The sequence below is a fragment of the Falco biarmicus genome, chromosome W (genome assembly GCF_023638135.1).
Source record: "Falco biarmicus isolate bFalBia1 chromosome W, bFalBia1.pri, whole genome shotgun sequence".
Classification (NCBI taxonomy): domain Eukaryota; kingdom Metazoa; phylum Chordata; class Aves; order Falconiformes; family Falconidae; genus Falco; species Falco biarmicus.
In genome coordinates, this window is record NC_079310.1 from 20,198,585 (window position 1) to 20,214,976 (window position 16,392).

Genomic DNA, 16,392 nt, shown 5'->3' on the forward strand with positions numbered 1-16,392 from the left:
AATTCAGGGTCGCCCATATCCCTCAAGACCGTGAATTCCACCAGGGCCCCCAATACTTGCTACTTTGTTCTCGAGCTTCAACTATATAAATAATTATGTATACACATAGCCACACATATATATTAACTTGCTCATTGTAGAATCATAGAATGATTTATGTTGGAAAAGACCTTTAAGATCATCAAGACCAACTGTTAACTCAGGACTGCCAAGTTGACCACTAAACCATGCCTCTAAGCACCACATCTACGTGTTTTTTGAACACTTCCAGGGATGGTGATTCCACCACCTCCCTGGGCAGCATGTTCCAATGCTTGACCACCCTTTCCGTGAAGAAATGTTTCCTAATATCCAATCTATACCTGCCCTGGCGTAATTTGAGGCCATTTTCTCTTGTCCTATCGCTTGTTACATGGGAGAAGAGACATACCCCCATGTGTTGGGTCTGGCTGAGCCCCATAGCATCCCTCATAGTGCTGTGCTTGTATTGCAAAAGCTAAGAGAAAGGAGGAGGAAGGGGGGGGGGAGGGGGGGGGGTGGCATTTATTATTTACAACACTTTTCTTCTGGAGCAACCACTACACATACTTAAGCCCTGCTTTCTGGGAAGTGGCCAAACATCATCTGTTGATGGGAAGTAGAGAATAACATCTTTTGTTTTCCTTCGCTTCCACGTGTGTGACTGGCTATCGCTTCATTAAACTGCCTTATCTTGACCCACAAGGGTTTTTTCCATGTTTTTTTCTCCCCCCATGTTCTGCTGAGGAAGGGAGTGATAGAGCGGCTTGGTGGGCGCCTGGCATCCAGCCAAGGTCAACCCACCACACCCCAACTGTCTACAACCTCCTTTCAGGTAGCTGTAGAGAGCAATAAGGTCCCTCCTCAGCCTCGTCCTCTCCAGGCTAAACAACCCCACTTCACTTAGCTGCTCCTCATAAGACTTGTGCTCTAGACCTTTCACCAGCTTCGTTGCTCTTTTTTGGACGTGCTCCAGCACCTCTACGTCCCTCTTGAAGTGAGGGGCCTAAAACCGAACACAGTATTCGAGGTGCAGTCTCAGCAGTGCTGAGTACAGGGGGACAATCACTTCCCTTGTCCTGCTGGCCACACTATTTCTGATACAAGCCAGGATGCTATTGGCCTTCTTGGCCACTTGGGCGCACTGCTGGCTCATGTTCAGCTGTCTGTCGACCAGCATCCCCAGGCCCCAGGTCCTTTTCTGCAGGACAGCTTTCCAGCCACTCTTCCCCAAGCCTGTAGCCTCGCATGGAGTTGTTGTGACCCAGGTGCAGGACTCGAGGCACTTCTCCTTGTCGAACCTCATCATACAATTGTCCTCGGCCCATGGGTCCAACCTGTCCAGATCCCTCTGTAGAGCCTTCCTACCCTCAAGCAGATCAACACTCCCGCCCCCCCCCCCCCCCCCCCCAACTTGGTGTTGTCTGCAAACTTACTGAGGGTGCACTCCATCCCCTCGTCCAGATCATCAATAATGATATTAAACAGGACTGGCCCCAATAATGAGCCCTGGGGAACACCACTTGTGACCGGCTGCCAATTGGATATAACTCCATTGACTACCACTCTTTGGGCTCAGCCATCCAGCCAGTTTTTTACCTAGCATAAAGTACACCCGTCCAAGTCATGAGTAGCCAGTTTCTACAGGAGAATGCTGTGGGAGACAGTGTTAAAGGCTTTACTAACTTCCAGGAAGACAACATCCACAGCCTTTCCCTCATCCACTAGGCGGGTCATCTTGTCATAGAAGGAGATCATGTTCATCAAGCAGAACCTGCCTTTCATCCAGCCATGCTGGCTGGGCCTGATCCCTTGGTTGTCCTGCACATGCTGTGTGATCGTAGTCAGGATGATCTGTTCCATAACCTTCCCCGGCACCGAGATCAGGCTGACAGGCCCGTAGTTCCCTGGATCCTCCTTCCTGCCCTTCTTGTAGATGGGTGTCACACTGGCTAACCTCCAGTGTTCTGACCTCCCTGTTTAGCCAGGAGTGCTGATAGATGATGGAGAGTGTCTTGGCGAGCATTTCCACCAGCTCCCTCAGTACCCTCGGGTGGATCCCATCCGGCCCCATAGACTTGTGCATGTCTAAGTGGAGCAGCAGGTCACTAACTGTTTCCTCCTGGACTATGGGGACTTCATTCTGCTCCCTGTCCCTGTCTTCCAGCTCAGGGGACTGAGTACCCTGAGGATGACTGGTCTGACTATTAAAGACTGAGGCAAAGCAGGCATTAAGTACCTCAGCCCTTTGTGGCAATGTTTCCCCCCGCATCCAATAAAGGATGGAGATTATCCTTGGCCCTCCTTTTGTTTCTAATGTATTTGTAGAAACATTTTGTTCTTATCTTTGATGGCAGTGGCCAGCTTAAGTTCTAGCTGGGCTTTCGCCTTTCTAATTGTCTCCCTGCATAACCCAATAACATCCTTATAGTCCTCCTGAACTGTCTGCCCCTTCTTCAAAGGTCCTAAATTCTCTTTTTTACCCCTGACTTCCAGCCAAAGCTCTCTGTTCAGTCAGGCTGCTCGTCTTTTGGTACATGGGGACGGCCTGCTCCTGTGCCTTTAAGACTTCCTTCTTGAAGAATGTCTAGCCTTCCTGGACCCCTTGGCCCTTCAGGACTGTCTCCCAAGGGACTCTGTCAACCACTCTCCTAAACAGGCCAAAGACTGCCCTCTGGAAGTCCAGGGCAGTGTTTTTGCTGACCCCCCTCCTTACTTCTCCAAGAATCAAAAACTCTTGTCATTTTGTTATCGCTATGCCCAAGACAGCCTCCGACCACCACATCATCCACCAGTCCTTCTCTGTTCGTAAACAGCAGGTCCAGCGGGGCATCTCCCCTGGTTGGCTCACTCACCAGCTGTGTCAGGAAGCCACACACTCCAGAACCTCCTAGAGTCTTTCCTATCTGCTGTGCTGTATTTCCAGTGGACATCTAGTAAGTTGAAGTCCCCCACGAGGACAAGGGCTAGCAATTGTGAGACTTCTCCCAGCTGCTTGTAGAATGTTTTGTCCGCCTCTACATTTTGGTTGGGTGGTCTGTAATAGACTCCCACCAAGATGTCCGCCTTGTTGGCCCTCCCCCTGACCCTTACCCATAAACATTCAACCTTGTTGTTACCATCATTAAGCTCTAGACAGTCAAAACACTCCCTAACATACAGGGCTACCTCACCGCCTCTCCTTCCCTGCCTATCCCTTCTGAAGGGTTTGTAGCCATCCATTGCAGCACTTCAGTCAGGCGAGTCATCCCACCATGTTTCTGTGATGGCGACTATGTCATAGTTTTCCTGCTACACAATGGCTTCCAGCTCCTCCTGTTTGCTGCCCATGCTTTGGGCATTGGTGTAGATGTACCTCAGTTGGGCTATCGATCTTGCCTCCAACACTGGCATGCTGCCCCCAGGCTCATCTCTAGCGAGCCTGGTTTTATCCCCTTCCACCTTCAAATCTGGTTTAAAGCTCTCTCAATGAGCCCTGCTAATTCCTGACCTAGAATCCTTTTCCCCCTTTTAGACAGGTGAACCCCATCTGTTGCCAGCAGGCCTGGTGCCGTGTAAACTGACCCATGATCAAAAAAACCAAAATTCAGCCAGTGACACCAGGCCCGGAGCCAGGTATTGATCTGTGTGATCTTCCAATTACTTGCACCATCAATACCCTGCAACTGGCAGGATAGAAGAAAACGCTACTTGAGCTCCTGATGCCTCAACCAGTTGCCCCAAGGCCTTGAGGTCTCTCTTGATTGCCCTCAGAATTCTTGTTGCTTGGACTTTATCGCTGCCCACCTGAAAAAAACAGTAATGGATAATAATCAGAGGGCCCTACTAGACAAAGGAGTTCTCTAGTAATGTCCCTTACCTGGGCCCCAGGGAGGCAGCAGACTTCCCTATGGGTTGGGTCTGGTTGGCATATCGGGCCCTCTGTTACTCAGAGTGGAGTCACCAATGACAACCACCTTTTTTTTTTTCTTAGCAGAGCTGGGTGTGACACATGGGGTTGAAATTATCTGTGGTACTTTAAATTTATTTCCATGATTAAAGCATCTTGATTCTCTAAAGATATGTTTATTTAAGAGCTGTCATTGGGCAGAAGTCATGAGTCCACTGTGCTTCATGAGTTGTTGAGTTCACTCAAGACATGATTTCTTAGATTTGCCTGAAATACATGTCTTTTTTCTATTGAAGTTTGAAGGAAATATGTTTTCTGAAATTATCCTCTCTAAGAGGAGGACTACATACTAATATCAAAGTGGAACTTTACCAGTATTCTGTTTTTTTCTTGACAGCTGGAAGATGGACACACTTTATTTGACTACGATGTTGGACTAAATGACATAGTTCAACTGTTGATACGCTCTGAATCTGAAGCTCCTACCACTTCTGTGACAAATCAGAGTGGAGAGGTCAATCCATGTGCTGTTTCCAAATGTAAAAACAAAGTCAAAATAGCAGCCAGTAGCAGATCACCGAATCAGCCATCTACATCAACTCACTTGTTTCTTATAGATCCTGGCATTGGATTGTACAAGGTATGTGCAAGTTTTGAAAGTAGGGGCCTTATCTTGCTTCTATCACTTTTTTTGCTTATACAGGCCTGTATCTTCAAGCAGTTTTCTTTCATGACCGGCTTTATGACAGTGGGACTGAGAGAGTCAATATTAGTTTGCATCGTGCAGTTTAAAATAAATCTTAAACTGTGTTAAAAAAGCATTTAATGTTTAGAAGCTAAAACTGGTAGAACACTGGAAAAGGTTGCCCAGAGAGGTGGTGGAGTCTCCACCTTTGGAGATATTCAAAACCTGACTGGATCATGGTCCTGGGCAACCCATTCTAGCTGACCCTGCATGAGCAGAGAGGTTATACTAGGTGATCTCAAGAAGACCATTTCAACCTAAATGACTCTGTGATTCTGTGAACAGATGCAATTGGAATATATTATTAGCTAACACATACTGCTTAATAACCTGTCCTGGTTTCAGTTGGGATAGAGTTAATTTTATTCCTAATAGATGCTACAGTGCTGTGGTTTGGATTTAGGATGAGAATAATGTTGATAACACGCTGATGTTTTAATTGTTGCTATGTAGTATTTCCCCTAAGTCCAGTACTTTTCAATTTCCCATACTCTGCCAGTGAGCAGGTGCACAAGAAGCCGTGAGGGAGCATAGCCAGGATAGGTGACCCGAACTAGCCAAAGGGATATTTCATACCATAGAACATCGTGCTCAGTATATAAACAGGGTGAGCTGGCCAGGGGTCACTGATTGCTGCTCAGGGACTGGCTGGGCATCAGTCCACGGGTGGTGAGCAACTATATTGTGCATCACTTGTTCTTTCCCTTCAGCTTTTATTCCTTTCTCTCTTTTTGTTATCTCTTTTCATTACTATTATTGCTATTATATTTTATTTCAGTTATTAAACTGTTCTTATCTCAACCCACGGGTTTTACCTTTTTCCGATTCTCCTCCCCATCCCACTGGGGGCAATGGGGTGGGGAGTGAGCGAGTGGCTGTGTGGTACTTAGTTGCTGGCTGCAGCTAAACCATGACAGTACTTTCTAGTGCCCAACATGGGGCTCAAAGGCTTGACATAATGACAGATCTGACCAAAGCATGTTAAAACAAATCTGTTATAAGCATTTAATATATTAGTTTAATACTTGCTGGTCACAATGTTGATGTATTTGTTCTCAGAGTTGTGGCGCTTGGTCTCAGAGTTATGTAACACCTTACAGCATATGCTTACTCTTTTGGTATTTATCGCCTTTGGGGCATGGGCTAAGGTTATAATTTTGTTGTACTTTGTAATACCGGCTTATGATATGACAGAATTGCTGGTTGTGAAACTAATCTGGTATTTGTACTCAGCATTGCTGTCACCTCTCTACTTCGGGAGCCATCTATTGGAAACTACTGATAATTACACCTTTTGACTTGTCTCCTTGGAGAGCCAACCTATGGAGACATCTTCCTACATCTTCCCCTTCTCCTCCAGTCTAATTACATTAGCATTTGAAAATTTTGAAAAAAATTAATATCCCTGGGATGTTGAAACCAGAGTGGTCCTATTGCTAGGAACCATGAATGTTGTTCAGTCTTGTTTAGGTTTAAGGAACTATTTGTGGCTACTCAGACCCAGGCAACAGGCACTGCAGCTATTCCAACCCCCGTAACAAGCACTGTAGCTACTCCAACCCCAGCGACAGGCACTGCAGCTACTCAGACCCTGGCAGTGGGTGATGCAGCTGAACCAGAGGACTAACCCATGCTAGTATCAATCTCCCCTATACACAAGAAGAAAGAGACACAAAAGACGGGTTGTTTAGTAAAGGAGGATGAAACAGGGACATAACAAGAACAGGAGGAAGAGGCAGAACAAGAGGTATCCACTCAATCCCTATCCCCAAGTGAGCTGTTTGATATTCAAAAAGATTTCAGCCATCATCCAGGTGAGCACATTATCACCTGGCTGCTCTGATGCTGGGATATGAGGCTAGTAGCCTGGAATTAGAGGGTAGTGAAACCAAGCAGCTGAGATCACTTTCTAGGGAAGAGAATATTGACAAGGCAATTGAAAGAGGGATGCAAGTCCTCAGCCTCTGGAGGTGACTGCTGTCAAGCATGAAGGAAAGGTATCCCTTCAAGGAAGATGTTATATGTCATCCAAGCAAATGGCCCACCATGGAGAGAGGTATCCAATACCTGAAGGAATTAGCTGCACTGGAGATGATTTATTATAACCCGAACAGCATGCAGTTACCCACAGATCCCAACAAAGTCTGATGCACACAACCCATGTAGCTGAAATTTTTATGGAGTGCACCATCATCATATGCCAACTCATTGGTAGTAATGACCTATAGACCAAAAGGCACCAATGGTGGATGAAGTGGGTTGCCAACTCCAGCAATACGAAGAAAATCTCTTCCTCCTTATGGAATTGCAACTCAGCTGTGGAAAAACTGTCTGAAAAGTGTGAATAACTGTTCCAGGAGTTCTAGCAACAAAAAGATGATAGGTCCAACTCCCCACCTGTATGGACCAGTAGCTCAGCTGTTAACAGCAAGTATTCCTTTGCTCAAGAGAGAGGATATAGAGGGTACACACCACGGGGTACCCTGTGGTTTTACACGGAGAGGACATGAGGAGGTGGGATGGAAAATCCACCTTGACCCTAGAGGCACAAGTACTTGAATTTCAAGGAAAAACAATCACAAATGGGGATTCTTCCAGGAAAACTACTGCTCCAGTTTCCAGTGGGCAGTTTCCCAGACAGAGTGGAAGGGCTGATCTTACTTCTGATCCTAGGGAAGTGAATTCTAATACGTTTTAACAAGAAGTGGAGAATCCTATGATCAGGGTTAAGGGGACCCTGCCTCCAGCCATGTGGTTTACTGGACTGTGTGGATCAGATGGCTGGCACATCAGACCCACAGGAGGATAAGGCTCCAGTAGATGCCAGTGCACAGTGTACCCTAATACCATCAAGCTATACAGGGGCAAAATCCATTTGTATTTCTGCAGTGACAGGGGGATCTCAACAACTAACTATATTGGAGGCTGAAATAAGCTTTACTGGGAATAAGTGGCAAAAATATCCCATTGAGACTGATCCAGAGGTTCCATGTATCCTTGACATAGACTACCTTAGGAGAGGGTATTTCAGGGATCTGAAAGGGTATTGGTGGGTCCTCTGGTTTCAGCCAGATAGAGTTAATTTTCTTATTAGTAGCTGGTGCAGTGCTGTGTTTTGGATTTGGTGTGAGAACATTGTTGATAACACACTGATGTTTTTGGTTGCTGCTGGGTAATGTTTATACAAAGTCAAGGGCTTTTCAGTTTCTTGGGCTCTGCCATCAAGAAGGCTGGAGGGGCATGGGAAATTGGGAGGGGACACAGCCAGGACAGGTGACCTGAGCTAGCCAAAGGGGTATTCCATACCATATGACACCATGTTGAGTATATAAACTGGGGGAAGAAGAAAGAAGGAGAGGACATTTGGCATTATGGCGTTTGTCTTCCCAAGTAACCGTTATGTGTGATGGAGCCCTGCTTTCCTGGAGATGGCCAAACACCTGCCTGCTGATGGAATGAATTCATTGCTTTGCTTTACCTATTAAATTTTTCTTATCTCAACCCTTAAGTTTTACATTCCTTTCCGATTCTCCTCCCCATACCTCTGGGTGAGGGGTGAGGGAGTGAGCAGCTGCGTGGTACTTAGTTGCTGGCCGGGGTTAAACCATGACAGTGAGTTTTTGGTATAGCTCCTTGGAGATGGAGGAAAATAAGCAGATGTCTACTTTTCCTATTCTATTAGAGGAACCTTCTATTATGTGGTTGCTGAAGGTCTGTCATGATTTAACCCCGGCCGGCAACCAAGCACCACACAGTAACATGCTCACTCCCCCTCACCCAGAGGGATGGGGAGGAGAATCAGAAAGGAATGTAAAAGTCAGGGGTTGAGATAAGAACAATTTAATAAGTAAAGCAAAAGCCACACACACAAGCAAAGCAAAGCACGGAATTCATTAATTACTTCCCATCGGCAGGCAGGTGTTCAGCCATCTCCAGGAAAGCAGGGCTCCATCACACATAATAGCTACTCAGGAAGACAAACACCATAATGCCGGATGGCCCCACTTCCTTCTTCTTCCCCCAGTTTATATACTCAACATGACGTCATATGGTATGGAATACCCCTTTGACTAGTTCAGGTCAGCTGACCTGGCTGTGTTCCCTCCCAATTTCCTGTGCCCCTCCAGCCCTCTCGCTGGCAAGGCCCGAGACGCTAAAAAGTCCTTGACTTAGTATAAACATTACCCAGCAAAAATTATTAGTATTATCCAGAAACAAGCATTACCAACCGAAAATTGGTTGAGGTTCCCCATGACTGGAAAAAGGCAGACATTACACCCATCTTCAAGAAGGAGGATCCAAGGAATTACAGGCTTTAGAGCAAGAATAACGTATTTTTTTTATTTCACTAGCTCTTCTAACTCCAGTAATTTAGAAAACAGTCAAGTTACCTTAGTAAATGTCACTCCCATTTTTTCTTCCTGTTTAGCATGCTTCTAAAACTTAGGGCCTCATTAATATCTTTTGATTGATGCACCACCAATAAACAGCTACACCTGGTGCATCTGTCATCACTCTTTCAGTATACTGAGCATCTACAAGTACAAAAAAAAAAGATGACATCTTCCAAACACATAGAAATTCCTAGCCTCTACAAAGCATGCAATGATTTTGTTATTTAGTTGCTCCTTAGGGAGTGCAGCAGCCCAGAGCACTGCAAACAGAGGTGCAGCCACTCACTAGCAGGGGCAGTTTGTGGCGCAAAGCACCTGGGATGCTGCAGGGGCTGCTCTCAGTTTGCACGGCAGTTTGCACACAGAAAGGCTGACTCCTCATTAGGGAGGATCCGGCTCACAGAGAGCAGCAGATACTAACAACACGGCTGTGGTGCAGAGGGGACGCTGAGGACTGCATGGAGCTGCTTGGAGATTGTGCAGTGATGGTCTCAACATAAAGCAGGGCACGCTCCCTAGCACTGACTGGTGATAATGCCCTTGGCACACTGGAGGCCTTGATCCAAACAGAGTTGGGGTGGGGTGGGAGGATGCCACTTCCCAGATCTCGGGCTGCAGAGTGCGCCTGGGGCCTCTCTGTGGGACTAGGGGCAGTGGTGGCATCTCCTGTGAGAGAGGTGCTCTGGTTGAGGTGCTGAGCGAAGGAGGTGCAGGAAGAGGTGAGCAGGCTGCAAATCATCAGGGAGGACAATGAGGAGATTGACAGGGTCTTTGCAGAAACTCTGCAGAGACAACAGCCTGAGCCACACAGAGCAAGGAAGGAGGGACAGCTAGAGGCCATGGTCAAACAGGTAGCTGAGGGTGGCTGTCAAGGTGGAGAAGGCTGGAAGCTTGTGACTTTTGGCAAATGGAAGAAAGGTTCCTGCTCCACCTGCAGACTTGCAACTGCCCTGAGTATAGTGCCCTGGGCACTGGTGAGGACAAACAAGACCCTTCAGGGTATGCATCAGAGTCAGCTGAGCCCAAACCTTATGTCTGCACAAAGGGAAAAAGGAAAGGGACCCTCTCCTGTGGGGGACAGAGGCACCTACCTGCTGACCCAAACTGATGTCTTGGGAGGCTTTTTGCTTGCCAGGGGCCAGGATACGGGATGTTGCAAAGGGACTGCCAAGGCTTGTCTGGCCCTCAGACTATTACCATGTGGGCACCAATGTTACTGCCAGGGATAACCTGGAGTATTTCCACAAGTGACTACAGAACTCTGGGGGTGAGGGTGAAGGGCATGGGGACCCAGCTGGTATTCTCCTCCATACTGCCAGTAAGGAGGAAAGGCTCAGGTAGAAGTGGACTCATCCAGTGGGTCAAGACCTGGCTGTGTGGCTGGTGTCACAGGCAGGGCTTTGGCTCCTATGGCCATGGGACCCTCTTTGAGGAGCGAGGGCTACTGAGCAAGGATGGGATACATCTGACAAAGTGGGGCAAGAGTGTTTTTGCAAACAGGCTTGCTAACCGAGTGATGCGGGCTTTAAAGTAGATATGCCGGGGGAGGGTTTCCGTAACCTGAAGAGAAGTGAAGGCACAAGGGGCAGAACAAACATATCTGGGGGACAGCATGACAAGGGAGGCTCTCACACTTGCCCTGTAAAAGCAGCATGACTTGGGGCCCATCTCAAATGCCTGAACAGAAATGCGTGTAGCATGGGGAACAAGCAGGAGGAATTAGAAGTCTGTACACAGTTGCAGAGCTATGACCTCATTGGGATTATGGAGACGTGGTGGGATAGCTCTCCTGATTGGAGTGCTCCAGTGGAGGGATACATGCTCTTCAGGAAAGATAGGGTGGGCAGGCGAGGAGGAGGGGTTGAGCTCTACACAAAGGAGCGGCTTGAATGCATGGAGCTTTACCTTAGGACAGGTGACAAAGCAATTGAAAGCTTGCGGCTAAGGATTAGAAGACAGACTGGCACAGGTGATGCTGTACTAGATGTCTGCTACAGACCTGATCAAGAAGAAGAGGTAGATGAAGCCTTCTTTAGGCAGCTGGAGAAAGCTTCACAGTCACAGGCCCTGGCACTCATGCGGGACTTCAACCACCCCAGTATCTACTGGAAGGACAATACAGCAGGGTGCAAGCAATCCAGGAGACTTCTGGAGAGTATGGAAGACTATTTCTTGATGAGGGTGATCAATGAACCAACTAGGGAAAACGCACTGTTGGACCTGCTACTCACAAACAAGGAAGAACCGGTTGATGGTGTGAAGGCTGAGGGCAGCCTTGGCTGCAGCGACCACGAGACTGTGTAGTTTAAGATCCTGAGAGGCGTGATCAAGACAAACAGCAGAATTACAGCCCTGGACTTCAGAAGAGCAGACTTTGGCCTGTTCAAGGACCAGCTTGGCAGGATCCAATGAGAAATTGCCCTGGAGGGCAAGGGTGCCCGGGAGAGCAGGTTGATCTTCAAGGACAAACTCCTCAGAGCACAAGAACGGTCCATTTGCAATGTGCAGGAAGTTGAGCAAGTGTGGCAGAAGGCCAGCATGGATGAGCAGACAGCTCCTGACCGTGCTCAGACACAAAAAAGAAGTACACAGGAGGTAGAAGCAGGGGCATGCTACTTGGGAGGGATATAGAGACCGTGTGCACAAATAGAAATGCAGTCAGGAAAGCCAAAGCTCAGCTGGAGTTGAAGCTAGCAAGGGAGGTGAAGGGCAACAAGAAAGTTTTTTTTTAAGTAAATCAGTAGCAAAATGAAGACTAAGGAAAGCATGAGCTCATTGTTCAATGGGGCAGGGGATCTCGTGGCAAGCGACAGGGAAAAAGCTGAGGTACTCAGATGCCCTTTTTGCCTCATTTTTCACAGTAAGGTATGCCCTCAGGCCTCCCAGTTCCCTGAGAATCCTAGCAGAGTGTGTGGGGGTGAAGCGGTAGCCACAGTGGAGGAAGAAAGCCTTAGGAATCACTTAACCCACTTGGACATACACAAGCCCAATGGGATCAGATGGCATGCATCTGGGGGTGCTGAAGGATCTGGCCAGTGTCACTGTGAGGCTGCTCTCTATCATCTGTGAAAAGTCATATAACAATTGGAAGAGGTTCCTCATGACTGGAAAAAGGCAGATATCACACCCATCTTCAAGAAGGAGGATCCAAGGAACTACAGGCCAGCCAGCCTCACCTCAGTCCCTGGAAAGGTTATGGAGCAAATCCTCTTAGAAGCCATTTCTAAACACATGAAGGACAGGAAGGTGACTGGGAGCAGCCAAAATGGCTTTACCAAGGGCAAATCATGCCTTACCAACCTCATTGCTTTCTATGACGTGGTGACTGGTTCTGTTGACAAGGGGAGGGGAGGGGATGTTGTGTACCTTGACTGAAGAAAGGCTTTTGGCACACTCTCTCGCAGTCTCCTTTCCACCAAATTGGTATGATATGGGCTGGATAAGTGGGTGATAAGACGGGTGGAAAATTGACAGGACTGCTGGGCTCAAAGAGTTTTGATCAGTGGTGCAAAGTCCAGCTGGGGTCCAGTAACTAGTAGGGTCCCTCAGAGATCAGTACTGGAACCAATACTGTTTAATGTCTTCATTAACAACCTGGATGAGGGGACAAAGTGCACTCTTGGCAAGTTTGCAGATGACACCAAATTGGGGGGAGCAGTCAATGTGCTGGAGGGCAGGGCTGACCTTCAGAGAGACCTGGACAGGCTGGAGAAATGGGCTGACAGGTACTTCATGATGTTCAACAGAAACAAATGCCAAGTCCCACACCTGGGCTGGAATAACCCTGTGCAACAGTACAGGCTGGAGGCTGACTGCCTAGGAAGCAGCTCTGCAGAAAAGGACCTGGAGTTCCTGGTGGACAACAAGTTGAACATGAGCCAACAGTGTGCCCTTGCAGCAAAGGAGGCCAACAGCATCTTGAGCTGTATTAGTAACAGTGCAGCCAGCAGTTCCAGGGAAGTGATCCTTTCCATCTCTTGTCTTGGCACTTGTGAGACCTTATCTGGAGTAGTGTCCGCTTTTGGTCGGTCCCCAGTACAAGAAAGACATGGGCGTACTGGAGCAAGCCCAGTTCCTTTGTGTGCCTGGACATGGCTTCCAGGAGGATTTGCTCCCCAACCTTCCCAGATTGACCAGTCTTCATCTCCTTGGATTTTCCTTCTTGAAGATGGGTGTGATGTTTGCCTTTTTCCAGTCATCAGGAACCCTCAGGGTCATCTTGTCTGGTTCCATGGACTTGTGTATGTCCAGTTGGCTGAAGTGCCCCCTAACTCAGTCTTCCTCTACCGTGAGTAATACTTCCCTGCCCCAGAGTCTGCCACTAGGCTCAGGGATCTGAGAGACCTGAGGGCCAACCTTACGGAGCTCCTTAGTCTTTTTGATGTCCTTAGCTATTAGATTACGTGCTCCAGTGAGCAGTGGGCAATGTGTTTTCCTTAGCTGATGCTGTACTTGTAGAAGGCCTTCTTGTTGCCCTTTACATTTCTTGCTAGTTCCAACTCCAGCCAAGCTTTGGCTTTCCTAACTAAATCCTTGCATGTGTCTCCATATTCCTCCTGGGTAGCCATTCCCTGCTCCCACCTTCTGTGTACTTCCTTTTTGTCTTTGAGCTCAGTCAGGAATCCCCTGTTCATCTATGCTGGCCTTCCGCCACACTTGCTCGACTTCCTGCATGTCTGAGTGGATTATTCTTGTGCTTTGAGGAGGTTGTCTTTCTGAGGATCAACCAGACCTCCTGAGCCCTTTGATCCCTTAGGACAGTCTCTCATAGTATCCTGCCAAACAGGTCCTTTAACAAGCTGAAATCTGCTCTCCTGAAGTCCAGGGTTGTAATTTTGCTGTGTGCCTTGCTCACTTCTTTCAGGATCTTCAACTTCATCCTCATCGTGGCTGCTGCCAAGGGTGCCATTGACCTTTATGTCCCCAACCTGTTCTTTGTTTGTGGGTGACAGGCCCAAGATCTTCCCCTAGTTGGCTTGTTATCTCCATCAAGAGCTTGTATTCAACACACTCTAAAAAATTCCTCGATCGTTTTTTGTCCTTTCATGTTGTCTTTCCATCAGATATTGGTGTTAGATATTGGTTAGAAAAAAAAACGGTCAAAGTCCCTCATGAGTACCAGGGCCTGTGATTGTGTGGGCTTTTTCCAGTTGCATAAAGAAGGCTTCCTCTACTTCCTCTTGATCAGGTGGTCTATAGCAGCCATCTCTCCAGTGTCGTGGTTTAACCCTGGCTGGCAACTAGGCACCACACAGCTGCTTGCTCAATCCCCACCCAGTGGGATGGTAAAAGTGAGAAAACTCGTGGGTCGAGATAAAGACAGTTTAACAGGTAAAGCAAAAACTGCGTGCACGAGCAAAAAGCAAAATAAGGAATTCACTCACTACTTCCCATCAGCAGGCAGGTGTTTAGCCATTTCCAGGAAAGCAGGGCTCCATCATGCATAACAGATACTTAGGAAGATACACCCTGTAATTCTGAATGTCGTGTGTCCCCCCCTTCCTTCTTCTTCCCCCAGCTTTATATGCTGAGCATGACATCATATGGTATGAAATATCCCTTTGGTCAGTTGGGGTCACCTGTCCGGGCTCTGTCCCCTCCCAACTTCTTGTGCACCCCCAGCCCACTGTCCTGGTTTCGGCTGGGATAGAGTTAATTTTTTTCTTAGTAGCTAGTGCAGTGCTGTGTTTTGGATTTGGTGTAAAACCAATGCTGATGGCACACTGATGATTTTAGTTATTGCTGGGTAGTTTTTGTGCTAGGTCAAGGACTTTTTAGCATCTCGGGCCTTGCCAGCGAGAGGGCTGGAGGGGCACAGGAAGTTGGGAGGGGACACAGCCGGGTCAGCTGACCTGAACTAGCCAAAGAGATATTCCATAACATGGGATGGCATGCTTGGTATATAAATGGGGGGCTCTGTGTAAATGGGGGGCTCTGTGTGTGTGTGTGTGTGTTGGCTGTGGCCTGCAGATTGTTGCTCGGGGACTGGCTGGGGATCGGTCAGCCGGTGGTGAGCAGTTGTATTGTGCATCACGAGCTTTCTTTTCTCCCTTCCCTTTGGATTTCATTCCTCTCCCCTTCCCCCTCCTTTCCATTATAACTGTTGTTGTTGTTATTATTATTTTATCTCAATTATTAAACTGTTCTTATCTCAACCCTCGAGTTTTACATTCCTTTCCAATTCTCCTCCCCACTCCCCTGGGTGAGGACAGAGTGAGCGAATGGCTGCATGGTACTTAGTTGCTGGCTGGGGTTAAACCATGACAGTCCTTTTTGGTGCCCAACGTGGGGCTCGAAGGGTTGAGATAACAACAGGTCCAACCAGACTGTGTTAGAATTAAATTGTTGTCAGTATTCATTGGACTGGGTTAATAATCATCGGCCGCAATGCCGACTTCCCTGCTCTTGAAGTTACTGCCCACGGTCTCAGGGTTGCGTTATTTAATTTACTTGCAGTAAGTGTTCCCCATTGTGCTGTTTGTTCTCCTTGGGACCTGGGCTAAAGTTATCATAGTGTTGTACTATATAGTACTGGTTTATGATATGATGCACTCGCTGGTCGTAAAACTAATCTGGTCTGTGTATGCGGTGTTGTTGTCACCCCTGTGTGTCGGGTGGCCCCTGGGGGGAGGGGAATGCCAACAACTGCACCTTTGGCTTTTTTTTCCCAGAGAGTCAGCCTATGGGTGGGGTAGACACCTCCCCCTTCTCCCCAGGGCTAATTACTGAAGCAGTTAGGAGTTTTGGAAATCTGAATATCTTTGGTCTATTGGAGGCACCGTAGCGCAGGTCCTGACCCTATTGCTAGGAATAATGAATGTGGTTTTCACCTCCTGGTCCTGGTGGAGATTTAAGCGACTAATTGTAACTACTCTAGCCTCCATGGCAGAAACAGCAGCTGCTCCAGCATCACCTGAGGCTACTCCAGCCCCCACCGCAGGTGCTGCGGCTGCTCCAGCCCCTGTGGCGGGCACTGCAGCTACCTTGGCCCCCGCACCGAGTGATGCAGAAGACCAGCCCATGTCAGTATCAGTGGCTCCTATACATAAGAAGAAATGGAAACAGAAGCAGCTCATTTGGGAAAGGGGGAGGATGAAGCAGGGACATCACAGGATCAGGATGAAGGCGGCGAACAAGAGGTAACCTCTCAATCCCTATCCCTGAATGAACTGTGGGATATGCGGAAAGATTATGCCCGTCAATCAGGTGAACACCTGGGTGCTTCGATGCTGGGATAATGGGGCTAATAGTGTAGAGTTGGAGGGTAGGGAAACCAAGCAGCTGGGAACACTTTCTAAAGAAGGGGACATTGACAAGGCAATTGGAAAAGGAACGGAAACCCTCAG

The 16,392-nt window shown here is 47.8% G+C and overlaps 1 protein-coding gene across 3 annotated transcripts in view; it reads left to right on the top strand.

Moving 5' to 3' along the window:
• The window catches only part of LOC130141966 (E3 ubiquitin-protein ligase UHRF2-like), a 169,498-nt gene that overhangs the window by 42,545 nt on the left and 110,561 nt on the right, over window positions 1-16,392 (top strand). For 2 of the 3 annotated variants that reach the window (XM_056323324.1, XM_056323325.1), the window contains exon 2: window positions 4,305-4,547. The exons of the other annotated variant lie outside the window; for it this stretch is intronic. In XM_056323324.1, coding sequence (XP_056179299.1) covers window positions 4,305-4,547 — 243 coding nt within the window. The remainder of the gene's footprint in view (window positions 1-4,304; window positions 4,548-16,392) is intronic. 3 annotated transcript variants of the gene reach the window in all.